Source organism: Callorhinus ursinus, unplaced genomic scaffold (genome assembly GCF_003265705.2).
Source record: "Callorhinus ursinus isolate GAN/ISIS: 27379988/994484 unplaced genomic scaffold, GSC_fseal_2.0 scaffold16, whole genome shotgun sequence".
In the NCBI taxonomy this organism is placed as follows: Eukaryota; Metazoa; Chordata; class Mammalia; order Carnivora; family Otariidae; genus Callorhinus; species Callorhinus ursinus.
In genome coordinates, this window is record NW_027397078.1 from 31,848,291 (window position 1) to 31,876,107 (window position 27,817).

The 27,817-nt window shown below is 41.9% G+C and overlaps 1 protein-coding gene across 2 annotated transcripts; it reads right to left on the reverse strand.

The window, feature by feature from the left end:
* Positions 1 to 350: 350 nt before the first annotated feature.
* Positions 351 to 27,817, reverse strand: ZRSR2 (zinc finger CCCH-type, RNA binding motif and serine/arginine rich 2). Of its 2 annotated transcripts, none has more exons than XM_025857546.2 (11): positions 27,751 to 27,817; positions 27,252 to 27,331; positions 23,001 to 23,079; positions 18,516 to 18,624; positions 18,223 to 18,309; positions 15,089 to 15,127; positions 14,337 to 14,455; positions 9,293 to 9,506; positions 4,763 to 4,818; positions 3,869 to 3,978; positions 351 to 1,291 (listed from the first exon to the last, which is right to left on the reverse strand). In XM_025857546.2, the coding sequence occupies exons 1-11, from the start codon at positions 27,789 to 27,791 to the stop codon at positions 825 to 827; spliced, it is 1,401 nt and encodes a 466-aa protein (XP_025713331.1). In that variant the 5' UTR covers positions 27,792 to 27,817; the 3' UTR covers positions 351 to 824. The 2 variants fall into 2 exon arrangements, with proteins under 2 accessions (XP_025713331.1, XP_073758148.1); XM_073902047.1 differs by lacking the exon at positions 27,751 to 27,817 and adding an exon at positions 27,678 to 27,703.

Sequence of the window (27,817 nt, forward strand, 5' to 3'; positions counted from 1 at the left end):
AAGTACTTTAAAACAAAAGGAATTTTAAAGTCAAAAAGCTGCTCAGCTACTGCATGTAGAAAAACCCAAGAGCTTATTAATAAAGGGCAAACAACCAAATTTAACAGTCATTAAATACAGAAAAGGTGGCTGAGCCAATACATAGAGATACGAAACAGTTAAACACAAAATTTACCAAATCGGCAAAGACGAACTTGGTGGTGTGAGAAAAGCAAAACTTATTGTTGTGGCCTTTCTGGAGGGCAATTTGGAAATGCTTCAGGAGTCGTAGCTCTTGATGTAACATAGTTTATCGTAAGGAAACGGTCAGAAAAGTGTGAAAGCATTTAAGGAAATCCACAACAGGACTGTTTATAGTACTGGATTCTTTAATAGTGCAAAATCAAAGGTAATTTAAAATCCAACAATAGGGATATGGTTGAATAAAGGGATAGCTCCACGCTGGGCAGTGAGAAAAGGAAGAGGCTTGATGAAACAGGTTTGGCAGAGGAGAAAAAAACATTTTCAACTGCAGCCATATATGATCTTTCTGTGAAAAAAAACAAAGCACGCGTGCAGACGCAGAAGAAGAGGAAAAGGTGTAAGCACTGCTCCCGTGTGAACGTTCTTGCTAAGGGTTAGGATTACAGGTGATTTCCAGGCCATCCGCACACTGTAGGTCTTCTAGGTTTTCTATACTAAACGCACTGCTTCTCAGAGAATAAAGGCCTTTTTAAACAGGGTTCTGCCAGACTTGCTCAGCCGTCGAGCTCAGAGCCCCCTCGACCCCAGTCTGAAGCAGCCCTCATAAATAAGATCTACAATCATGTAAGAACAAAGTACGTTTATTTGCATTTGGGGCTCTGAAGAGTTCTGTCTCTGCTGCCTGACCTCCTCCGGCCGCGGCTCCTGGACCTAGAGGAGCTCTGGCTCCCACTGCCCCAGCCCCGGCTGTGGGCCCTTTTCCTTGCTCTTGCTCTACTTCGTGAGCTGTGCCTCTCGCGACTCTTTGCCATGTGTTTGTGAGACTTCTGGCCCCGGCGCCTGCTTCTCCTCTTCCTCTCTGCTTCCCCGTTCCTCTTGTAGGAGTGCGATGGGCTCGGGCTCCGTCTCCTCCTGGGCCTCCCATAGTACTCCTCGTGGTGGCCCGTCCTGTCTCTCCTCTCCGGGCCCTTACCGAAGGAGGGGCCAGTCCGATCAGGAGACAGGTAGATGTCTCTGTTGGCCTCCCAAAACTCATTGTTGGGATTTCGGAACACATGCAGGAAGTTGCAGTGTTTTCCTCGTGGGCACTGTTGTATTTCAAACAAACCTGCAATGGCACAGTGAGGAAACAGCATTTACTGCTGGCGCTTTACTTTTCAGAAGGCACGCTGCCGATGTTCAGACGTGACAGGCCTATCTCCTCCTGCGCATTATCTCAAAGCGGCCTACGTAAAGTGATCTCATAGCTCTAGTTCCCAGAATTTCAAAACAATCACAAACGCTCTAACAAACGGCACTGTGAGCGGTAACGAAACCAGAAGTTTTCATTACGCCGATACCCCGGTCCCCGACCGGATGAGGCTGTGGGGTGCAACCAAACGAACGGTGACCACCTAGGGGTGTTTTTTTTTTTTTTTTTTTAGGGTTTCACCATCCCGCCAATGGATGGTGTCAATCCCTAATCAACACTGAACACCCAGCCCTCGGGAGGCCCTGTGACAGGGTGCTCTGACAGCATGCCGGTGGCAGGACAGGGCTACTGGCCCAAAGAAAGCCTCTGAGAGGTGGACGGCTTGGTATTTTCTTTATACTTTAAGAAGAAGAGGGGAAACATTGGCCTAACGCTTTTAAATTTACCAAGTGCTTTTAATATGGAAGATTCTTGTCACAGCTGAAATCTATCTCAACAACTTAGAGATCCTCTTGAGGCTTTCAAACTTTTTTTTTTAAGTCCGTAAATTCCCCAGACATGTAAAACAGTTAAAAGTCAAATACCTCCCTACCACACATTATATACAAAAAGCCAAAATCGATCAGAGTCCTAAATGTAAGACATGAAACCATACAACTGTCTGAAGGAAGACATACAAGTAAAATCTTTGTGACACTGGGCTGAGCAATGGATTCTTAGGTATGACACCAAAAGTACAAGCAAAAAAAAATAGACACATAGATAGATAAAATGGATTTCATCAAAATTAACTTTTGTACTTCACAGGACATCATCAAAGTGAACAGACAACCCACAGAATGGGAGAAAATATGTGCCAATCATGTCTGCAATAAGAGGCTTGTCTCTAGAACGTATCAAGCACTATTACAACCCAATAATAAAAAGACAACCTAATTAACAATGGGCAAAGTATCTAAAGAGACATCTCTCCAAGGAAGATTTACAAATGGCCAATAATGAGGACACACAAAAAATGCTCAACATCATTAGTTACTTCGGAAAATAACAAAGCTGTTATTTAAAAAAAAGCACTGGGGTGCCTGGGTGGCTCAGTCGTTAAGCATCTGCCTTCAGCTCGGGGTCCTGGAATCGAGCCCCGCATGGGGCTCCCTGCTCCGCGGGAAGCCTGCTTCTCCCTCTCCCACTCCCCCTGCTCGTGTTCCCTCTCTTGCTGTGTCTCTCTCTGTCAAATAAATAAATAACATCTTAAACAAACAAACAAGCAAGCAAGCAAGCAGGTAAAATAGTCTCCTGCTTTGGGGGAGGCCAATGTCACACTCAGAAGTACCTCACTGAAAACACACTGGATTCCCAGGAACTGACAGAAATAACGGCCTTCAGGGAAAAAAAACAGTTCCATCTCTTTCAGCCCACAAGCTTTCAAATTTCAGGCATAATGGTTCTTCTGCTTTCCAAAGCAAGGAATTCTAAATTCTTTTTTTTTCTGCTTTCCAAAGCAAGGAATTCTAAATTCTTTTTTTTCCCCCTTGAATAAATGGTTTTTTAACTGCCAGCATCCATTAAGATCAGGCTGCCAAAGATAAAGACTTTGTAAATTATACATTTTTTTTAATAAGAGGTTTTAAGCAGGCAAGTGTAAAGCCAAGAAAAGTAAAGGGTAAGCAAAGTGCCCCCTAAGGCACGGACAGTTCCAGCTCTTTGCTTCCGGAGTCGTTCAACAATAAATAGTTTGGCTAAGCCCATCCAACAAAAATTAAAAAAAAAAAAAAATGAGGCCTTCAAAACTGCTGGCTACTCAAAGGACTGACTCATTTCTTGACTTGGCGGCCACAGTCCGATGAGTCAGTCTGACTGAATGCACCCTGACCGGATCCTACAGCTATAATCAGTCTCTACTGCACAAAAGTATGTCTTTCAAGCAAGGCAGGCAATGTTATAACGTTTTAGGTGGCAAGGATGACAGAAAATTCATTAGGGATAAAGATGGGGGGAAAAAAACCCAGCTTGAGTGAGGGGAGCCAATGAGGACAGATCACTTCCGCCGGTGCAACAAGGAAAAGGTGGCTTCCCACAAACATGACTCCTCGGTCTTCCTGAAGTTTTAAAGCCCAGGAATGAGGATGAGAAGATGGGAATTCTAGCCCCAACTCTGTCACTGATACACTGTCACTTCAGTCACCTCATCCATAAAGCGACCCGCAAGGTCTATCACTGATCTAACACGCGAGCTTCTTGATATAATCTCTGCTCGTCTAGTTCAGGAGGCAGAAGCTATGTTTTACCCCTTTAAAAGACTTTTTTTTCGGGGCGCCTGGGTGGCTCAGCCGGTTGAGCATCTGACTCTTGATCTCAGCTCAGGTCTTGATCTCAGAGTTGTGAGTTCAAGCCCCTCATTGAACTTAAAAAAAAAAAAATTTGTTTTTTCCTTTAAGAATGTCCCTTTACACAACAGTGGAACCACTAGGGTAAAATCATCGTGTTGTATTTTACCACAAATTGCCATTTTCCATCGGGTCACTGGGCAGAATTCGCACTGGAGCTGCCGTCCTGCATACCATCGTCCGTTAAACAGGGAAAGGGCTGCTTGACATTCTTCTTCCCTTTAAAAAAAAGCCACGAATTAAAGGATGCCTTTTACAGTAACTTTCTATTATGGAGATGACCCCCACTGTTAATGACCCTTTTTACTAGCTTACCATAGGACCACCAAGTTCACTGCTTTCGTACTAGGGAGTCCTCATGAGGGCACTGAAGCTCCTGAAAGCTCACAATATATTCAGGAACGCTTTTTACCAACCTTCCTGGAGGTTCTGATGCATGGAAATCAGCTTGAGTCAAAGCAGCTTAAACCAAAAGACTGGACCATTAAAAATGCACAAGGGTTTACCATTGTCAGAGCCTCTCCTTTCTTAGCAAGGATTGCCATTTTTCTTACCACAATGGTTAATTTAACCCATTAGCCACAGCATGTCTCAGACAAACAGCAGGACAAGCAGAAAGGATATACCAACTGCTCTCTTAGGGGGCGGAAAGCACACCGAGATTACACGGGGCTTCCATTTCTGGCTCATCCAATGTATCCTTTTCTGTTCTCTATGCTAGTTACCCCTTTTCAGTTTGTATTTTAATTATTAAAACTATGTAAGTAAAAAAAAATGACCACTGTAAAAGATTCAAAACTATGTAAGTATCCAGCGAATGAAATACAAATGCATTTTCAAGTCCCCTCTCTATATATTTCTATATCAGCTCTTAATATTTACATTTTTAAAAATACCATGCATATGAAAGCTGTCTATTTAGTGGGGAAAACCCCAGACAGCAACGTAATTACAACACTATACCAAGACGAAATGTGAAGATGTTTATGTTCAGAATACTTACGATTGATACTGAACATACACATTGCCCCTCAGATGAGGTTCCAAGTTGCAGCTGACCTAAAGAGCAATGAAGAATTTGATCATAAAAAAAGAAAAAGAAGAAGAAGAAGAAGAAGAAAAGAAGAAGAAGAAGAAGAAGAAGAAGAAGGAGAAGGAGAAGGAGGAGGAGGAGGAGGAGGAGGAGGAGGAGGAGGAGGAGGAGGAGGAGGAGGAGGAGAAGAGAAACCCTCCAGTCATCATAATGCACTTTGTCCAGGGGAACACTACCAGAAGTAGTTCTCATTTGAAGATTCCAAAATCCAGCTACTGTACCACTCCCAGGTCTGTTTAAGGCTTCCACAAACAGCAGTGATACAGGCCCCAACTATTTGATCCCTGTTGATCCAGATTCGTTTTTCACAGACATGAAATGCTTCACACATACATAAAAATACAGAGAACAAAAATCAACCCAGATATCTAGCACCCAGGTTCAACACCAACGCTTTCCATTTTTGACGAAGAATGGTTAAATATGCAAAACGTTAAAAACCCAGTTGAAAGCCTTCCACCTATTCTCCCTTCCCCATCACAGGGATGAGCACTAACTACTCTGAGGCTGGAGTATCCTTCACATTCCAAATGCAAACATACATACACAAATACACGTGCACCTATCTACACAGATACCAACACTCATATCCGTATGTACACAGACAGGCATATACACATACATCATATGTGTGCCATCAAATCCTACATATTATGCATAGATGTGTCTATTATGAATACATGGGTATATTTATGTATACATAAGCAAAGAAACTTGTATATATGTACTGATAAACACTGTACAGTATTGCTTTATACATTTTAAATTTTTACACAAATAATGTATATTTTACATTCTTTTTTCACAATATCATCGCGTAAACATAAGGACTCATTTTAACTGTACATTGGATATATCAAATTATCAAATTTACCTACTCCTCTAATGATGACTATCCAAGGTGCTTCCAATTTTTCATCAACAAACAGTGCTGCAGTCAGCATTCCTGAACATGTCTCTGTGAGTAGAAGGATTTCTCTAGTATGCATAACCAGAAGTAGTGTGCCAACTTATAGGTTATATGTACTTTAAACTTCCCTAGGTATTGATAAACTGCTCTCTGAAGTGGTTTTACTAATTGACACTTCCTCGCCCACTCCTGGTATTAACAGAATTTATACTTTTTTATTTGATAGGTGTGAATAATCTCACTTAATATGCATTGTTTTTATTACTAGTTAGATTGAACATTTGATCATTTGCCTTCAAAAATGACAAATCTGGACACATAGATCAGTGGAACAGAACAGAAAGCTTAGAAATAAGCCCACAATTATATGGTCAATTAATCTATGACAAAGGAGGCAAGAATATGCAATGGGAAAAAGACAGTCTCTTTTTATAAATGGTGCTGGGAAAACTGGTCAGCTACATGCAGAAGAATGAAACTGGACCACTTCCCTACACCATACACAAAAATAAACTCAAAATGGATTAAGGACCTAAATGTGAGACCTGAAACCATAAAATTCCTAGAAGAGAGCACAGGCAGTAACTTCTCTGACGTCGGCCCTAGCAACATTTTTCTAGATAGGTCTCCTGAAGCCAGGGAAACAAAGGCAAAACTAAACTATTGGGACTACATCAAACTAAAAAGCTTCTGCACAGCAAAGGTAACAATCAACAAAACTAATAAAAGGGAACCTATGGAATGGGAGAAGATATTTGCAAATGACATATTTGATAAAGGGTTAATATCTAAAACATATAAAGAACTACAACTCAACACCCAAAAAACAAATAATCCAATTAAAAACGGGCAGAAGACATGAACATTTTTCCAAAGAAAACATCCAGATGGCCAACAGACACATGAAAAGATGCTCAACATCACTCATCATCAGGGAAATGCAAATCAAAGCCACAGTGAGATATCACCTCACACCGGTCTGAATGGCTAAAATCAAGAAGATAAGAAACTAGTGTTGGCAAGGATGTAGAGAAAAAGGAACCCTCATGCACTGTTGGTGGGAATGCAAACTGGTGCAGCCACTGTGGAAAACACTATGGAGGTTCCTCAAAAAGTTAAAAAATAGAATCACCATATGATCCAGTAATCGCACTACTGGGAATTTACCCGAAGAATAAGAAAACACTAATTCAAAAAGATACATGCGCCCCTACGTGTATAGCAGCATCATTTACAATAGCCAAATTATGGAAACAGCCCCAGTGCCCATCGACAGATGAATGGGTAAAAAAGATGTGGTATATATACAATGGAATATTACTAAAAGAATGAAATCCTGTCATTTGCAACAACATGGATGGACCTAGAGGATATTATGCTAAGTGAAATAAGTCAGTCAGAGAAAGACAATATGATATGATTTCACTCATGTGGATTTTAAGAAACAAAACAAAGGAAAAAAGATAAACAAAAAACCAGACTCTTAACTCTAGAGAACAGACGGATGGTTACCAGAGGGGAGGTAGGTGGGGGATGGGTGAAAGCGGTGAAGGGGATTAAGAGTACACTTATCATGATGAGCACTGAGCAACAGAGAATTGTTGAATCACTGTATTGTACACCTGAAACTAACACTGTATGTTAACCATACTGGAATTAAAATTTTAAAAAAGACAAATCTGATTTTTTTTATTTAATGGTGTAAGAAGGTCCTCAAATATTGATACAAATGTTTAGCTTTTATTTCCAAAATGAATGTCTACAATGTTACAAGTTTGTTCTACAGTATTTTTGTTAGAGTATCCAAAAAGAGCCACAATCCATAATGACAGTTTATAACACTGTCCTTAGAAGGAAGACTAATCATAGTTTATAACACCATCCTTGAAGTCTAAAAGGCCTCGGGAGGCCACATCAGTTGCACCAGCGACCTTAGAGATCATTTAACTCAGTGGTTCCCAAGGACCCATTAATTTTCCAAGATGAATTCAATGTTTTGGAACTTTTCCTACTAAAAGTTTACCAAACAGCTTTCCATTTATAACTGCTAATGTGATTAGCATGAGCTTCGCTGATAAAATTCTAAACTGAAGCGGGTAAAAACAAAAACAAAACCAAAACCCAAACAGGTGCAGCCTGTTCTAAGTAATGATTTCCACTAACCAAGTGGAAGTTCTGAAAGCAGCTCCATCACTGACTTCATAGAACCAGTATAATGTAGGGACCCCACAAAGGAAACCACTGATGGGGCCCAATTCCCTCCCTTTCAGGATGAGGCAAAGGCAAGAAGAGGTAAAGTGACACATTCAAAAGCACAGAGCTAGTCAGACCATGCGGGCCCCCTAGCTGGCCCTGCCACACTAGAATCTGCTGCTTACGCTGGGAAGCAGTGTGAGGACCGGAAGGTGCATGCAACAGAAACAAAAGGTAAAAGGGAAAGAGAAATTTTAAAAGATTTTTTTTTAGATTTTGAACTCAGGGGCGCCTGGGTGGCTCAGTGGGTTAAGCGTCTGCCTTCGGCTCAGGTCCTGATCCCGGGGTCCTGGGATCGAGCCCTGCATCGGGCTTCCCTGCTCGGCTGGGAGTCTGCTCCATCTCCCTCTGCCCCTACCCCCTGCTCCTGTTCTTTCTCTCTAATAAATAAAATCTTTAAAAAAAAAATAAAAATTGTGAACTCTGTGGACAGAAGTACAGCTTCGCATTTCATGATTGCTGCCAGCTGTGCCAGCTTTCCCGTCACTGCCACCTTGCAGGACTTTAAAAACTCACGATTTTATTCTTTTTTTTTTCCTTCCCCTTCCAGTTATGGGACATTTCCCCTACCCTAATAAAGCAAACTCATCCGGGTTTGGGTCTGCTCAAGTCACAAAGTGGGAGGCCCCAGTACGCTAGGATTCAAGCCCGGGGTCCCGTGAGCAGCCGCTAGTACCTCTGCCTTTACTCTTGCCTTGAGGAATGTTTTCCAGTAACTGTGTACTCTGAATGGCTCTTTTTCACCCGGGATGCTGCGTCACAAGCCACGATTTGGGGAACACTACGTTCAGTACCGAGAGTACTGAACGAACGCACTGTCAAAAAAAAAAAAAAGGAATCAAGGTTTCTGTTCTTGGGTAGCTCCAGAAGAGTAAGTATCTCGGCCGGAAGGTGCAAGCAGGCACCATCAACATCATGCAGCCAACTGAGTAAGCGGAGAGGTGTTACGCTGCGTGCACCGTGCACCGTGGCTCTGGGTGAGACCCACTACAAAGGAAGGGAGGGGCTGCCTTCGCCGTCCTAGGCAGCCTCTAACTGAACGCTGGGATGGCTATCTGCAGGGCCTTATGCAGCTCGGATTTCAGGTAGTCCCTCTGCCGTACAGGCAACGAGGACTGGTGGCAAGGGAATCACATTTACCGAGCACCTGGGTGCCCAACTTTGGACCAGGCCCTGCGCCATCGCACATGCCCCGCCCAGGCAGACAGCCTGTGCCCTAGGGCACTTTGGTGGGAAGTGAAGCAGTCCCCTTCTTCATGTGCATCGTGCACACCCACCTTGAACTGGATCACTTTCCCCACGTTCTTGAACTCGGGAAGCACGTCATCATAGAAGTCCAGGAACTGCTGGTAGGTTTCCTCTTCACTGTACTCTAGGCTGGCATCCGGGTCATAGTCATCCCTTCTGCACTGCTCCATTCCAAACGTTGTGAACATGCTTTTAATAAGGAGTGTGGGGCTCGAGGTTGGGAAATTGTGTTTACGTGAACACCTGCATATGAAAAGAGAACTTAAATGCAGCACTCCAAGAGTTAGCAATTACACATCAAAAGCTCCCTTTAAATTTGGAGACAGAGACTCAAAGAACTTGCTTAATTGCAAGATAATAAACGCCAGCCAGGTGTCAAATTGTAACACTTAAACTACTCTAAGACTGACCGATATATATATTTGCTCTCATTAAGATGTAAAGGTGGGAATTATTTCCACGTTCATATGCCATTCAGCAGCCTTTTGATGAACTTCACAAAGCCTTATATGTGTAAAAGCATAGGAAAAAAGAAGGTCTGCCGCAGATTGCAGTGACAGGCATGAGGATACCGTATGTGGGACTCAGGAGGAAGGTGAGAACAATACAATCCTGGGTCTATATGATCTTCAACTACCTCAGGGCTTAGAGAATAGGGTAATGTTAAGAGTTTCGAGCTAACGGAATAGTTCAATTTCACATATGTATATATAGCATTTCGTACTTTTCATGGCATTTTTATATTTCTTCCTCTGATCCTCACACCCGTGAGGACAGTTGGGGCTAGTATTGTCCCCACTTTGTAAAGAGGGAAGCTGAGGCCTAGAGAAGGCGCATGGCTGGTAAGAGAGGGCCAAGAGATGGGAGTTAACCTCCAGTCTAGTGCCTGTTCACTATATATATGATACAGAGAATTCTCATGTCATGAGGTGGCTAACCATTATGAAGAACAACTTTCTTTTCATAGTTTAAGCTGAACCAGGTTGTACCTGAGTCATTTAAATCTTTTATATGAGTTTATTTACTTCCCTCTCCGAAAATGAGGGGAAAAAAAATGCAGTTCAAGGTTCCAAACAGTCAGATTTTCCTGATTAGGTTTCCAGTTAAACAAGACAAAATTTTTAGGAAAAAAACAATCCCCAGAACTACGGAAGAAAAAAAGCTGAAGAACAAGGCAAGTGCTAGAAAAATCAATCGCCTCGAAATGACTAAATGGTTTCCTCCTCCTCACTTTCCATGTCTATGATATACATCTGTGCACCACGTGAGACACCGCAGGGTGCCCCCTGTACACCGCACCCAGCTCAGAGATGTGCAGTGTCCAGTCATGGGGAATGTTCTGTGCTCCAAAGGACCCTCCAAGATGATTCAGTAGAGACCTCGTGATGAGATCCGTCTTCCCAAGTATAGCTACCAACAGCACAAAGAGTGAAAGTTCAAGCTGACTGCAAATGTCAGCGGTGAATCAGAATTTTACACCGAGGAAGCACATACAGATTCTAAACAAGGAACCAATTTAACAGGGTTAAAATTCTGCTCATGGGATTATTACATCTGAATGAAGCTGGCTCTAGTTCCTAGGGTGTCAAACGAGCATCTGAGTTGAGTCCCTGTTTAGGGAAAATCCCCACTTGGCCTGGAGACAGTCCATACAATCTGGGTATATTCAGAGCTAGCCCTACAGCTCCTACTGAGAAGTCAGCTAAGACAAGAGATATTTGGGAAGGCAATCTACAGGTGTGATACCAAACCTGTGTGATTCCCAGAATCACCTGGAAAGAACTGAGATTTCTCAGGTTCTGTTCCAGACCATCTGTTAAGACCTCAGGGTGGGGAACCATATTTTCAGAATAACTCCCCACTTGATCCTGAAGGTCAACCATGTTTGGGAACCCCTGGGTTTAGGCCATGCTATTTACTTATGATGCAGATAATTTGAATCAAGTAAGACTGCCCTGAAATCACATAGTAAGACGTTACCCTAGCCCAAGGTCAGCCAATGAACCATGTGGTCTCCAGACACCCCCTCAGGTAGAGCTAATGGACTACACCTCTTTTTCTCTTCTTGAGGGAGCACTCAAGGTACCCACTACCCTTGTCCTTCACAGATTTCAAGTTACATGCTGAAATTGGGCTGCAATAATTTATTGAAGGTCTCTGTAAGAAACATTTTCGGGAAAATTACGTAAGCAGCTGTTCATAAAATATCTATCGAAGTTATCGCCCACCTCCTTCCCCAGCGTCTTCACGCAGTACTCCACGGGAGAAACATTTAGAATCTGAGGCCTGGAAAATCTCAGTCTTTCCAGAGATACCCCGCATTCTTCCTTTTTGGTAAGAACTAAATCTCTGCCTGGGCTGTGTTAAAATCCGGAGCCAAGCGTACTGCACACTCACAATAACTCCCTCTCTCCTCTTTCCTGGCTTTCCATTTCTTTCATTACACTTGGGGCAGTACATTATGAGCCCTCTTTCAATCACTTCTGGAAACCAGGGAGTTATGAATAACTACTCTAATAAGTTTTACCTTTCATCAGTGATAATGTTTTCAGGAGGGGAAAAAAAATGAACAACACAGAACTCCCTTCAAAGCTGTGACTCCAAGCAGTACCAACTCCAGAAAGGTTCTAGAATTGAACTGTGGACTAATTACAAAACCAGAACCACCAAAGAAATGCTGGGGTGATGGAAGTGTCTGTCTGAAGTGACAAGCCTTAACAGGAAAAGAACAGCTGTGTGATTCTGGAGCAGTCACTGTGGTTCTCTGGAAAAGGGGAACGGCTTCATTGTCTCAAGGGATGGTACGTGGATTTTTTAACTGCTCATTTCATGGAATTTTATTTCACAATTCATCACTTGAATGATGAAAATACCCAAATTGCTCTCATATTTTGATTGCTGTGATGGTGAAATTTCATATGCCTATGAAAATACGAAGAAATGTTCACAAACTAATCTGCTCACTGTCACTATTTCTTTGGAATGACTCTCAGGGGTGGGTGGGAGAGCCTGGCGGCCCACTCTCCTTTCCACACACAAGCACTGTCCATTTAGGACTTTTCCCCATCTCTCACTTGTGCCCATCAAAAGCAGAATTTAGAATCAGATGACCACAGTCTTAGAATTCAAGGAAATGTTAGAGATACATCATAAATGAGGAATTCTGCAGCCAGAAAACCTTAAATGCCATTTGGTTTGGCTACCCGCACAAATGTGAATTTACGTCGAGTCTCAATTGTCTTTCAAAGGTACCTCCCGTGTTTTCTTTGGTGGGGGGTGTTTAACATCAATTATTACTATTTCTTGATGAAACTAAGCATATGTTCAGGAGACTTTTCTAAAGGTAAAAGGGAATAAAGTCTCTTCTCCTTTCCTTAGTTGCTAGTTCCTCAAGAGGAGGCGTTTGCTACTGACCACATCCTACGAATCCTTTCACAGGCTTCATACAACCCCAGCTATAAACTATAAAAGGAGCTACACATCCTACATGAGTGGCTCTCAGTCCTAGGGCACATGAGAAACACCTGAGGACATTTCAAAAGTACGGCTGCCCAAGTCTCAGAGATTTACTCAACCGGAGGTAGGACATAAATTTTTCAAAGCTTTCTAGAAGATTCTAACGTGTACCCGGGTTGAGAGCCACTGCTCTTAAATAACATAAAAAAGCATGAGGGCTTGACTTAAAAAAGAAAAACAAGAGGAAGAGAGAGAAAGTTTGTATTTTCAAAGAAGGACATGAAACTCATGGCTTGGATAATTTTATGAATAAAATAACATGACTGACAACATATAGTTTTCTCATTAAATACATATGAATTTGCCTATTCATAGCCCTTTCGGGATTAATAGGACCCTAAGAAATGATTAGATCTCTTCTGCAGGATGCTTAGTAATCATTAGATTTTGTCTTGGATAGATTCATTCACCATTATGAATTATTTTTCTCCTCTGAGTTATTCATTCATAAATAAGCCAAATGATAAACATCACCAATGCCTGGCATATTATCAACTATTTAAATATTTGCTAAATGAATGAAGACATCGACACTTAGTTCTCTACATGAATGCCTTGTTTCAAAAACACTGAGCCATGGGACGCCTGGGTGGCTCAGTCGGTTAAGCGTCTGCCTTCAGCTCAGGTCATGATCTCAGGGTCCTGGGATCGTGTCCTGCATCGGGCTCCCTGTTCAGCGGGCAGTCTGCTTCTCCCTCTGCCTGCTTCTCCCCCTGCTTGTGTGCGCTCTCTCGCTCTCTCTCTGGCAAATAAATAAATTCTTAAAAAAAAAAGAAAAGAAAAAAACAACACTGAGCCAAAAGAGGCGGGCAACGGAGTGTCTCAGAGAATAAGGGCAACCATAACAAAATGAAAATATCAGCGACCACTCAGGACAGTCTCTGCCATATGCCCACCACGGTGTCTGGGCTTGGCCTTCATCCACTCCTTGCAGCCTCACCACCTCCTTCGAAGGGGAGAGACTACTTTTCATCTCCATTTTACAGATGAGGAAACGAAGGCACAGAAGGCTTAAATAACTTGCCCAAAGGGACAACTGCTCAAGTCCACTTCTGCACCCTGGCTCTGTTCCTGAGTCAGAGGAGACTGAGAATGGGGCATTAGAATACTTTTCCTCACTCACTCGGGTCCCGTCTTTCACAGATATCCCTTTGGGCATGCCAATTTTTCAAAGCCTCTTTTGCGCACAGTGTTGGCCACTCAGAAGTAAGTAAGTAAATAAATAAATAAAGCCAAGCTGCTCCTCCTGTCTCTTGAAATACGTTCTTTCCCCAACCAAGCTGTTCCACGTGGACTCACACAAGCACAGGAAGAAAACAAAAAGCACAAGGTCTCCGGGAAGCTGTGGAAGGAATGCCAAGGAAGCCCTAGGAGAGAAGTCGGCCGAGCCCGCCAGGGGAACAGAAGAGTAATGCAACCAGAGAAGCAGCAAGGAAGCAGCCAACGCCTGACTGGGGACCTTTTTAACTCAAGCCCGTGGTGCTCCCAAAGAGAGAACTAAACAACCTCGACATTCTGATGCACTGAATTCTGACATGATAAAGCAAAATTAGTTACCTATCTCCAAATCTGCACGCTCCTGTTTTACTGTAGAATGGACAATTAGCTCGATCTTTCTCCATTATCCTTAAGTCCATGGGTGGCTCTGGGTTTTGCCATGTGGCACCATTTTCCAACTGTTGAAAATAACCATGACTTTATTGGTGGTGTAAAAATCCATGACGAACTCGATGTTTAAAATGTATTCAAATTATTTTGGTCAAAAAAAATAGATTTAAGAATATACACATTTAGGTCATAACAGGCAATTGAGACCTCACAAACAACTGTCCAGAGACATGCACTGTGTCTTTCTTGGCTCCCAGTCATTGCCCAGGACCGGGCACCGCCGTGGCTACAGGAAGCAGTCACCGAGGTCTCCCTGCTGCCCATCCGTTCTGAATGGGGTCAAAGGACTTGTCAGGGAACCACCCGTGAGAGAGACCCAAGTTGCTCTGTAGCAAGTTCAACCGTTTATTCTGGGACAACAGCACGTGGTGTTGCTCGCACACACTTTAAGGACTATAAATAAGTACAGTCCACGGGGGTGGGGAGGAGGCCACAGGGGACACAACTTGATACCATTTGCTTTTGTTCATCAAAAACCTCTTGCTGCTGTTGCTGCTGTAAAAATCACAGAGCTGCAGAAGTGATTCTGATATTCAGATGTGACCTACATAGCTTACCACAAAATTAACATTCTACTAGAGGAACGGTTTTTAAAGAAATGTTCACTGGTCTCAAATTCTGAATGAAAGGTTTGAAAATACCTCATTTTCAGCCTGCTCCAGCATCTTCTGCACAGCTTCCTACAAATGGTGCAAACACATAGGACTAATGAAAACCTGCAAGTCAGGAAAGTCACGTCTGGTTTCTCTGGTTAAGAAGCTCATGTGTATTTAAAAAACAAAACAAAACAAAAAAAAACACCACACACGCCAAAGGCTTCAAGTTCTAATTTGCTTTCTACAGCACAGATCTTCTGAAAAGCTTTCAAAGGACATATAGCTGAGAATGTTTATTCAAATAGGACATTTATTAGCTCCCATTGCAAAACACAGTCTTATAATAGTTTCAGTAACAGTAATATTTAGCATATTTGATCATATATACCACATTCTAGCTTTCAAGATGAGTGATAATAGTATCAGTGAATTATTATATAATGCAATGCTGAGATCAAACATCATCAACACTTAACAGATGTTAAATTATGACATGAACAGTAGTAATTCGGGTTGATGAAAAAAATCTCAAACTTTTCGGTAAGGCAAAGGAGTCTTGCAATATACTAGTAAATTCTGAGCTCACTGTCATTTAAAAGTTTTAAATTATTCTTCACAGACTTCTTTTCCCTAGCCCCTTAAAGCATTACATAAAAGACTCCTCTGTCTAGCTGCTTGAGAATGCGACCCGGTCACGTGGGGGTCCTGGCTAAGTCCATGTGCTCACAACGCAGCTCTGGTTCTTCTTCACCCCCATACACCTGAACGCCCTGCATCTCAGTAACCGATGCTGCCATTCATTTGCCCACTTGTTCGGACTAACAACCTAAGAAGCAGAACTGGAATTCCTCTCCTTTTCCTTGCCCTCCCTGCCCATTCAGTCTCCAAGCCAGGGCCCCACCGCCTCTCCCGCCACACACCCCAGCTCTGTGTACTTGTCCTTACTAAGCACTCCCCTCATCCAAACCGCCGTCATGTCCTACCCGGAACAGTGGCCTTCTAACTGCTCATTCTATTTTCACTACTCTCTCCTTGGTGACCGCTCCCTGCTCTCCCCCCCTTCTTTATACAAAAGTTAGAATGATCTAGTAAAGGTATAGATATAAATTAAATGAAGTCAAACCCTGCTTAAAAACCCCGCAATGGCCTCCCATGACACTTAACATAAAACCCAAACTCCTCCTTCCAGTCCACGAGGCCTTACATGATCTGACCCTGCCTACCTTCCTGACCCCCTCCCTCACCCCCACTGCTCTCTCCTTTGGTCTCCAAGATTCAGGCACCCTGACATCTTTTCAGCTCCATGCTCAGGCCTCTTCCCTCTGCCTGGACCCCTTCTCCCCAAGATCTTTGCACTCAGGTATCAGCTCAAACATCGGCTCCTTGGACAAGTCTTCCTTGACCAGGCAATCTAAAGAAGTACATCCCTATCCCAATCACTATCACATGATTCTATCTATTTCTTTACAGCACTTAACATTATCTCATACCACTTAAAATTATCTTTTTTGCTTATTTATCATCTGGCTCCCCCGTCTGAAAAACTCAAGGAGAGCAGGTACTGTGTTTTTCACTGCTCTTATCCCTCTACTAGAAAAGTATCTAGCACACAGCAGAAACACGGATTGCATATCCCTTTATACATGCTTACAACCTACCTCATTTTACCTGCCTCTCCATAATGTCTCACCTGACTTCCCTGGAAACAAAAGCCTTAGCTTTTTTAAAAGAAGCCTTTGCTTTTATCTGATGCCAGAAAGACCTCAATTGAGAACATTCTACTGTTAAAATGAGAATCGATTACTCTATAAAAACAATGACAAGCTCCCAACAACTTTCCCTGCCCCCTAAAAAGCTAGCATGGTCTTGCCTCATCTGTAACGCAGTGCTCAAATGAAGGTGTTAAAAATCTGCACTGGAGGGGTGCCTGGGTGGCTCAGTCAGTTGAGCATCCAGCTCTCCGTTTCGGCTCAGGTCATGATCTCATGGGTCATGGGATCGAGCCCTGCGTCAGGCTCCATGCTCAGCAGGCAGTCTGCTTGAGGATTCTCTCCCTCTACCCCTTCCTCTGCTCGCGTACTCTCTCTCACATGTGCTCTTTCTCTCTCTAAAATGAATAAATAAATCTTAAAAAAAAATTTGCATTGGAATTAACTGATGACCTGACGCACAAAAAACAGTTTGTGGAGGCTGCTTTTACCCTATCATGACTAGGATATAAACAAATGCATTTTTCTCCATGAAAACTACCCACTTTTATGCTATTCAAACTTGGGAATATGATAGGAAAAGATACATCCTGAGGAATCAGTCAAGGAATGATGAGCTGTGGGATCTTGGAAATAAATACACTATGTTAAGGAAGAGCAGCAAAATATACCAAAGCAATCTTTAAAAGATCCTGAAAGATACATACATATACCTTATAGATTCTTTTTTCTAATGAGCAACTATGTGTTAGCTACAATGGCCTTTATAGCCAAGTTGGAAAGGAAGTCAAGATTTAGCAACAAAAAATATTTCCTAATTCCTCAATATTGGAGTTCCTGATTTTTTTTCAGTCAATTCATTCTTGCTGACATGTTATAAGCAGTTAAATGTCTTATTAACTCAGTAAATGTGGACACAACACAAAATATTCTCTAAATGGGTCAACCATATACAACAGAACCTCAGAAAAACACTTTGGTGTGAATGTAAAGAGCTAGAGCAAAAATACATTCACTCTGGGGTGGGACAAAGTGGCAAGCAGGGGCCAGCTGCCTGTTTTTCAAAATAAAACAACAGAGTTTTATTGGAACACAGCCACAACATTTACATATTATCTATGGCTACTTTCATGCTGCATCAACAGAGTTGGATGCTTGCAACAGAGATCATACATACCATAAAGCCCCAAATTTTTACTCTCTGGCCTTTACAGGGAAAGTCTGCCAATGCCTGGTATAAACGGGCAGATGGGTAGTTGAAGGAAAAACTTAAGGTATCTACCACTGCACAGACCCAAAGAGATAAGGGAACTCTAACGTGTATCTGTACTAAACACAGGACTCTTCCTAGACAGGAAAACAAAGCCCAAACCCTGATATGCCTACAGTTCATTCTTCAGCCCCAGCCCACACCGTGTCTGTGCACCAAGAGGATACGCAGTGCGTTTATCCTCCTGTGACAGGAATCACCTCTCTCTCTCTCTTCTCCTGCAGTTTCTGTTCCTCCTCTTCTCTCTCCTTTCTCTGCTGCGCTTCCCATTCTTCCTTTAATTTTCTCTTTACCGGAAAAAAGAAAGAGAAGGAACGGTAATTCTTGTCACTCACTTTTTTGAAAACATTTAACATACGGGGCAGATAAATGAAAAACGTTACCACTGGTAAAATGGGTACTACCCACTTTTGTAAGTTCAAGATCTGTAAGTCTTACTGAGAGTTATTTTGGTTAACTAAGTAGTTAGCTGGCCATCTGATTAATACCGTACCTCTTGTTCTTCCTGCCGTTTTCTAGCTGCCTCTTCCTTTTCCCTCTTTCTTCTGAATTCTTCTTGTGCCTTCTGCTCCCGAAGTAACCACGCCTCATGTAATTTTTGCCTACAATGTAATGATGTAATCAAACAAAAGAAATGAGCACTAGTTTACAATTACATACACACAATGATAGCAAAATGACACACTTGGGAATGATTAAGCTATCACAAAAGGTACTTTCTAGAAAGCAGTTAAGTGGAGGGTGAGAGGAATAGAAGATATGAGTAGTGATCTTGGAAAAGCACTCTGTCTCAGTAGCTCTCTTCCTAGAGGGTAACAGCTGAAAATCCCTACTTCTACATTTCCTATATGTGACATCTTTTACATAGAACAAGGACACTACAACTTTCCCTTTAGGTTGACCATCGGAATGTTTAGGTGTCAATAAAGATGCCAGCAAGTCTCAAGGCACCATCTAACTTTTCACGTTCAGAAGGTCCTACCCTTCCTCTTCTATGCATTTTACAAGCGGCACCTGCGAGACCACAGCACTATGGAAACCTGGCATCTGCCACCCTCTATCTTTGCCCTGCTCCTCTAGACAGTTAGGAGTCCGCTGTAGCTTGCCCCTAGCACGTAAACTGCTCAAAAAAAGGAAATAAAACTCTATCTGAGCATGTTTTAAAATGAAGGAAGCTATGGGTTTTAAGATGACAAGGAGTTATACAAGCAAATTAGCAGGTGTCTAGTTTATTTTTAAAAATGACCAATTACAAAGAGTGATGTTACCTTAAAATGGCAAGCATCTCAGACATCAATACCACAAGTTTCTAACTGAAAGATGGGTTACATTTCTTTTTTTTTTTTTTAAGATTTTATTGATTTATTTGAGAGAGAGCGCACAAGGAGGGGGAGCAGCATGCAGAGGGAGAGGGAGAAGCAGGCTCCCTGCCAGGCTCGATCCCAGGACCCTGAGATCATGACCTGAGCTGAAGGCAGCTGCTTAACTGACTGAGCCACCCAGGCGCCCCGTGATGGGTTACATTTCAGAAGTTCAAAAGCCAATCAGGTGTTTAGACCTTAGATTGCATTTTCCCACTGAATTTGTAAAAGGGAAGTGAAATATGAGAAACAGTTCTGTATTACTTCAGCAACATTAGGCGTTACAGAAGGTTTTAGGTATAGCCTGGGGAGGGAACCTATTCACAATTTCAAATACCCTATGGGAAAAGAGATTACATTTCCAACTCCAGATTTCCAGAGCATATCTTTTCACCATGGTGGAGGCAGGCACATCACATCGGTCCATGGTCCTGTGCATGTTGTGGATTATGTATAGATGTTTCAGTGTGTAGAATTCTGACTTAGAAGTCTTTTGAGGAACATTAATTGTATGTAAACCAAACCAAAGCGCATACAAATCTAAGAGCTCAAAAGAGTCAAGGTTAGAGAGTTGAAATGTTGATAACTTGCATATACCGCTGAGAAGCAGAACTGAAGAACTCCCCAGCAATGGGAGGACTTGAGGAGCATCTAGCCCGGCTTCCAGCAGTGTCAGGCTGTGCCCTGGGGTTGACCCCAATCCTCCACCCACCCCACCCCCGCCCCGTTAAAATGCCTGCCTGACAAAGCTCAAAGCTCCTGGGAAAACAGACTCTCTGCTCTAGTCAAAACAGGACCATTGGCCCCTGCCCTCCCCTTCTTAGAGCATTCACTAAAAACGGCTTATAACTGTGACTCGGTCTCTCTCAAGGACCTGAGAGCCCTGTCTTGGAAATGTAATCTTTAAGTAGGAGAAGGCCCCTGTGAAAGGCTAGAATCCTAACTTCCCTAACTGCCTGCTAACAAATGCAGCTGGCCTAGTCCCATTTACCCGGCCCCAACCCTCCATCCTTCCCCCCCTCTCTAGTCCCCCTGCACCGCTGCACTCCTCCCGCACTCTCCCTTGTAAAGGCGCTGATCGCCCCTACACAAATCCTAATGGAGCTCTTTCCCCTACAGTCAGGAGTAACGCAATCCAACCTGTTCTCACCACTTTAACGTCTGCCTGTGTTATTCTCTGAGGCTATACATCTGCTTTAAGGCAGTACATAAAGCCATACAGTATTTCCACAGAATTCATTCTCTTGCTTTTCAACAACAAACTATCATGCGACTGGTACAGGAGCAAAGATCAAAGGAACACAAAGATCTGGTTACCTGATTTAAAAGAAGCACCTCAAATTAAATGGGAAAACAACAACAACAAAAAATGACCCCTGTTTCAACCATATACATCATCTTCATCATAACAAAAATCTCTAACAACCAGAGTTATTACAGCCTCTCCTATCTACTAACACTAGGTTAAGTGCATATACTTGCCACCTCATTTCATCTCCCCAATTCCATGAGGTAGGTACTAGGATTGATTTTTTTTCCATTTTTATCTCCGTATTTAAGACAAGGAAATTGAAGCTTAGAGAGATAAGCAACTTGAACACAGCTATTAAGTGGCAGGGCCAGGACTAGAAGGCAGTTCTGGCTCAATCGACTCCACATTCTCAATCACTACTGTATTTTCTTTTGGCATTTTGCTGATTGCACCTATTCGTGTGCTTAGGTGGAGAACAGGAGTGAATTACATGCATAGCAGCAACATTCCCTATACTAAACATGCCACTAAATAGCTAGAGAGTGTCTATAAAGTTTTCTTACTCCTTTTAAAAATATTTTTTTAGGGCGCCTGGGTGGCTCAGTTGGTTAAGCGACTGCCTTCGGCTCAGGTCATGATCCTGGAGTCCCAGGATTGAGTCCCGCATCGGGCTCCCTGCTCGGCAGGGAGTCTGCTTCTCCCTCTGACCCTCTTCCCTCTCGTGCTCTCTATCTCTCATTCTCTCTCTCTCTCAAATAAATAAATAAAATCTTTAAAAAAAAAGTGTAAAAATATTTTTTATTGTGGCAAAATATACATACCATAAAATTTAGGATTTTAACCATTTTTAAGTGTACGGTTGAGTAGCATTAAGCACATTAACATTATTGTGCATGGTTTGGGAAAAAAACTACCCCCTGAAAAATACTGAGAGAAATAGAAGATTTTCATCATCTTGGGATGGAGGAGGCCTTTTACAGTCCAGACACCACAGTCAGGTATCATGCTGAAAGTTGATAATGTGAAAATCAAATTATGGTAAGTAATGCCATAAGCCAAGTTAGGACTGATGACAAATGAGAAAAACATACATCACACATATGACAGATAAAGGACGAATATCCTTAATCAGTAATAACCTTGCTTACACAACTTAAAAAAATGTATCCCAAAAGAGAAAGGTGCAATACTTAAGCAATCTAAAATAGGTAATAAAATATATTAAAAAAATACACAAACTTACTAATTAAGAAATGTACATTTGAAACAATGAAATGCAACTTTTCACTACAGGAGTTTTAAAACTTGATGCCTGGTGTGAGTGAAGAAGGTATGGGGATATGGGAACCTTGATTCACTTCTGGAAGGGCTGCAAACTGGGGTGCCCTTTCTACCCAACCATCGACATTTTACATGTACTTATCCTTTGATCCCAACAATTTCATTTCTAGGCATCTTCCTGAGGAAATAATAGGACAATTACCAAGGATATATAAGCATGGATACTCATGGTAACTTTTCATAGAATTATAAAATTGTAAAATATATCTGAGTATAAATTAATTTATTTTTGTATATACAATATATAATTTGTAAAAACTGTAAAAATATCTGAGTATAAATTAATAGTAAATAATAGGAAGTAGGAAATTCATGGTAAATACTAAGTGAATCTTATTTAATAGTAAATAACCAAAATCTCCATCAGTAGAGAACTACAGATTATGAATCAAGAATAAATTATGCTACATCCATACAATGGACACTATGTCCAACTGTAATGGTTGAATTGGGTATTTGAATCAACACTGAAATACAGGTCCTATATATTAAGCAAAAAAAGCAATTAAAATGCATAAATAACTTCCCATTATAGACATAAACACATACAGTAAATCTACACTCTTGTATTTTTAACAGCGGCTATCTTTGGGTGTGCTGAATTCATTGAAGCCCTTTCACTCTTTATACTTCAATTTCTTTTTCAAAAACATTTTCGAATTTGCAAAAAATTAGTGAAAAATACTCCCATTTAAGAAAAATGAGAACATCTAATTTTAGTCTGTCAGGTGGAGATTTAAATATTTTATCCAGGGTTATTTTATAAGACCTGTTTTGTACAAGGTGTTATAAAGAAGACCTGTACTAGTTTGTAAAGACTTACAATATTTTTCTTTTTATTATTTTTTTTTCTTAAGTGGCATGGAGCCCAACACGGGGCTTGAACTCACGACCCTGAGATCAACACCTGAGCTGAGATCAAGAGTCAGATGCCCAATGAACTGAGGCACCCAGGTGCCCCAAGACTTATAATATTCAAATAAAACAACTGGATTCATGAGGAAGTTCTCCGATCACTGCTGACCTCTCTATCTCCAACAGCTTCTCTTCTTCTAGGTGTTGTTCTTCAATAAAAGCATCCTCCTCCTCCTTCTGTGAGAGTCCTAAGGAAATTTAAAATGTTTTATTAAACGATCCAAATATTGTAAAACCTTGGTCAATCATTCAGGGGGAAAAAAAGATAAAAATCTAATCTTTACAAATATGGTACAAGTCTGTTTTTAAAGCCTTCTAATAAGGGCTCCAACCAATCAAATTTGAAACAATTTGAAACCCCAAAAGAACAATAATGGTAGATAACACATTCAATTCAAAAAACTAATTGATGGGGGTGCCTGGGTGGCTCAGTCATTAAGCGTCTCCCTTCGGCTCAGGTCATGATCCCAGGGTCCTGGGATCAAGCCCCACATCAGGCTCCCTGCTCAGCGGGGAGTCCGCTTCTCCCTCTCCCACTCCCCCTGCTTGTGTTCCCTCTCTCGCTGTGTCTCTCTCTGTCAAATAAATAAATAAAATCTTAAAAAAAAAAAAAGAAAAAGAAAAAATAAAAAACTAATTGATGGTTCCACAGTGATACTCAAAAAAGTGGTGGAGTATGAAAAGGAACACTCATCTTCACAGAAGAATGGCAACTAAAAAATGTAGAAAGACTTAAGTAGAAAGGTCATTTTTGCAACCCCAACTGTAAGAACTGTTTTTTTAAAAAATGCTAAAAACATCGGATGAGAGCTTGTTGGGAAGAAAATATTTACTTACACCATCTCAGAACATCAGCTCACAGAGGAGTACTACTTACAAAGGGGAGACATCCTTTACAATGGAGCCATCTGATTGACAACACTCTGACCACTTGCAGCCATACTAGGAGTGGAACGACCTGACATTACAGGCCTCCTGATGTGTGCAATGAGAAGTACACAGCACCGGCTTTGTAGTATTTGCCATAAGGAGTGTAACCTGAAGCTAATCAGGTGAAGACAGGCTAATCCAGAATGTAGGGCATTCCACAAGACAACTGGTTTGAACAGGTCACAATCATCACTCTTGGATTGGGAAAGTTCAAGTATGGCCTGCATATCGCACCACTGAATTACTGTTCCTTACTTGGCAGCAAGTCTGATATTATGCTCCTTATTCTAAGGAGACACAGGCTGAAGTATTTAGAGGTGAGAGATCATGATATCTAAAACTGACATGCAATGAATTCAGAAAAAAATACGTACATATGTATCCATCTATATAGGGAGTAAGGCAAAATGTTAACACTGGCAAATCTGGATGATGTGTTCATGGATATTTATTGTACCATTTTTTCAACTTTCTGTACACTGGAACATTTTCAAAATAAGAACATGGGAAAATATCTTTAATATAACTTATTATATAATAATAATACATACATATATATATATATATAATATAACTTCCCATTCAGAATTTAAATTTGGGGGAAAAAAGGAAGAAAACTGAAGTGATCCTAAGGAAATATAACAGAAGATCTCAGGCTTAAAGGAAAAAGATTTTCTATCTGTCACATATGTTGAGTATAGGTCTAATCAAAGGCACACCCAGTCCTAGATAATTACAATTTACTTTTCTTAAGTAAATTTCATTATTTCAGCACCTGAAATTAAAATAGGTAAAAAAAAAAATTTAGGATAAGTTCTCACAGAGAATAAAATCTGATTATTCAGATTATTAAATGAGCTAATGTACATAAAGGGCCTTCCAGAGAACCTGGCACAGGAGTTTATGACTGACTGACCCATAGACCAGACACTGCCTGGCACAGCTGATATTCAAAACTATCTGTTGCCTGGAGCGCCTGGGTGGCTCAGTCGTTAAATGTCTGCCTTTGGCTCAGGTCATGATCCCAGGGTCCTGGGAGAGCCCTCCACCGGGCTCCCTGCTCAGGGCGAAGACTGCGTCTCCCTCCCCCACACCCTCTGCTTGTGTTCCTGCTCTCGCTATCTCTCTGTCAAATAAATAAATATCTTAAAAATATATATATATATCTGTTGCCTGACTCACTCACCCTTCATTCTCCCAAAAACAAGCTCACACTCCTCAGAAGTGATCATTAACAGTACTGGGTGTAGCATTTGCTCAATACGTACAATCAAACATATGCAAGGATACATATTAAGTATAGTATACCTAATTGTATCATACATATAACTGTATAAATTGGAATCACGCAACTTGCTTTTTATTCTTAATGTCACTTTAATTTCTGACAAGGCAGCTCATTTCAGGCTATTTCGGGTAGAACTGCTGAAGAGGCTACCTGTAAATGAGAGGTCAATAATCCAGAAATTTCTACCACTCATTTTCCAATTCACTCTTAACAGCAGTTCTTACAGACTATCTCCCTATTCTAGCCTTCTGGGTATTGTTTGCCCATCCAATGTGTGCTACAATGAACAGCAGTGTTTGGTATGCCACACTATTCATGAAGCACCACTAAGAATTAGGAGTTGGAACGGGCGAAAGTAGGAGTAGTCCAGAGACAAATGCTTAGACTTGGATCTGCCATTAGCTATATAATCCTGACCAAAACTGTGACTGCATCCTTCAACTGACTAAACTGCGGAAGAACATGATCCACCCGGCTCTCCACAAAGGCTCACTCTGAATGCACTTTGAGAAGTCAAGGTGGGGGGGGGGGGGGGGAATCCAATGCAATAAAAACAACAGCTCTAGGATTTAAAAGAGGGGAAAAAAAGATTAAGAAGTTAAAAAAAAGTTATATTGGAAGAAAACAGGTTAAGTAAACAAAGGTAGCTGAGATCGCTAAGGCGGGGGCGGGGGGGGGGGAGACAGACACCAAGGGCATCAATAACTCCAATCTACCCTGTTTTTTCCTTTTATCCCTGATGCTTTGTCCTGCCTTTAGTGGTCCAGTTTTAAATAAAAGAGAGATGCTAACACAGGCCAGAGGTAAACATCCTGCTCCTCCCATTCTAAATATTCCAAGTATTGCTACTAAAAATAAGTACTGGGCAACTCCAAGGGTAAATAAAATGTCTACAGTTATGTTTCACAAGGCTAAAGAATACTGGTTACTTGAAGCCCTTGCCTGTGGACTGCAAAAACTGTCTAGATACATTTTTGCAATGTATACAAATATCAAATCATTACAATGTATACCTAAAACTAATGTGTCAACTATACGCCAAAGAAAAAAAAAAACGTCTCGGGCGCCTGGGTGGCTCAGATGGTTAAGCGTCTGCCTTCGGCTCAGGTCATGATCCCAGGGTCCTGGGATCGAGTCCCACACCAGGCTCCCTGCTCCTTGGGAGCCTGCTTCTCCCTCTGCCTCTCTCTCTCTCTCTCTCTGTCTCTCATGAATAAATAAATAAAATCTTTAAAGAAAAAAAAAAGTCTGAAGATTTGCCTGGATAATCTGGATGGCAAACATTGTAATGCAGTACTGCTGTGTGATTTCAGCGCCTCCATCTGCATTTATAACTAATATATAATTTTGTAAGTTAGTACTAATTTCATTGTATTAAACAGGCGGGTTTAATATATATTTGTTAGATTCTGCCATGTGAAGGACAAATGACACCATAGCCAGTACAGATGAAGGTGCCACAGTATTTTAACAGGAAAAAACAACAACTGGTAAATAACTACAGGGCAACAATAGTGGCACTCCCAACTCCAATCAGTACCATGTTCATGCTGAAAGCTTGTTTCACATCATCCCTAACATTACATTAACACAGATTTGAATTTTACTGGATGTGTAATTTCACTTGGTTTTATGATCTTGTACATATATTGTTTTATAGTCAAATAAGAGTTTCATATCTGGTTTTATGCTTACATATATACTTCAATGGCATTAATAATAATTTGAGTCAACAAAGGGTCTTTCGTGTTACTCAAGTTTGAGGAAAAATTTGCAAAATGTCTAAACCCCTCAAGTCCTGCTGGTTTTTCAAAGGAAAACACTCGCTGAATATTTACTATGTGCAAGGGCTGTGCTAGCTGCTGTAATTCATGATGCCTGCACCTGTAATATCAGATACTTCATAAATACTTACACATAATCAGTGGTTGATTCACCATGACCTTTTTCCTTTTTCCCCCTCTTTAGTACGTTAATATCGTTTCTGAAGTGGGTCTAACATAACTTTACTTGGGAGGAAGTAGCCGCTGTAATTTTTCAGGAGATAAGTACTTGGCTTCCTTCTGGCACTGGGGCTTCAAGTTAGGACGGGAGCGGAGAGAGTAATTTCATACACAGAAAGCAGGCTGAGGAGTCGGTTACCTGAGTCCCTCAATCGAGCCAGTTCCTGCCGTCGTTTCTTTCGTTTCGCCTTCTTCAGGGCGGCCCTGTACTTTTTGTGGCTGGAAGATTGTAACAGGCACACACCAGCGTCAACTGACCGCACCTGCGGCGCTGCCTGAATGCCACCCCCCACCCCGCACCCCGCCGCGCCCAGTGACAGGAAATCGCTCGGGTGCCCGGGAGTGTAATCTTGCTTCCCGGGTTTTAATTACGGAACACGCATTTACTATCGCCTCGCCATTCCACGACCAGATGGCAGGTCTTTTCCATCCCGCCGCCTGTTCCCCTCCTCGCCTCCCTGAACCCACAGACGCCCGTGACAGTCCGGGGCGCACCCCCGGGAAGGACTCCAGTGGCGGCAGTGGCTCGCCTGCTTGGCCCAATTCCCCTTTCCTTCCTGCTTACACATCCTCCATGTCCAGCCTCGGGCAGCTCCGTCCCCTCTTCTCGTCGCCTCATCTCCCCCAGCCCAGCTTACCTCGGTTTCTCCGGAAACATCATCTTCTCAGGCGCCGCCATCTTGTCAGGGCCGCCACGCCCCCCCC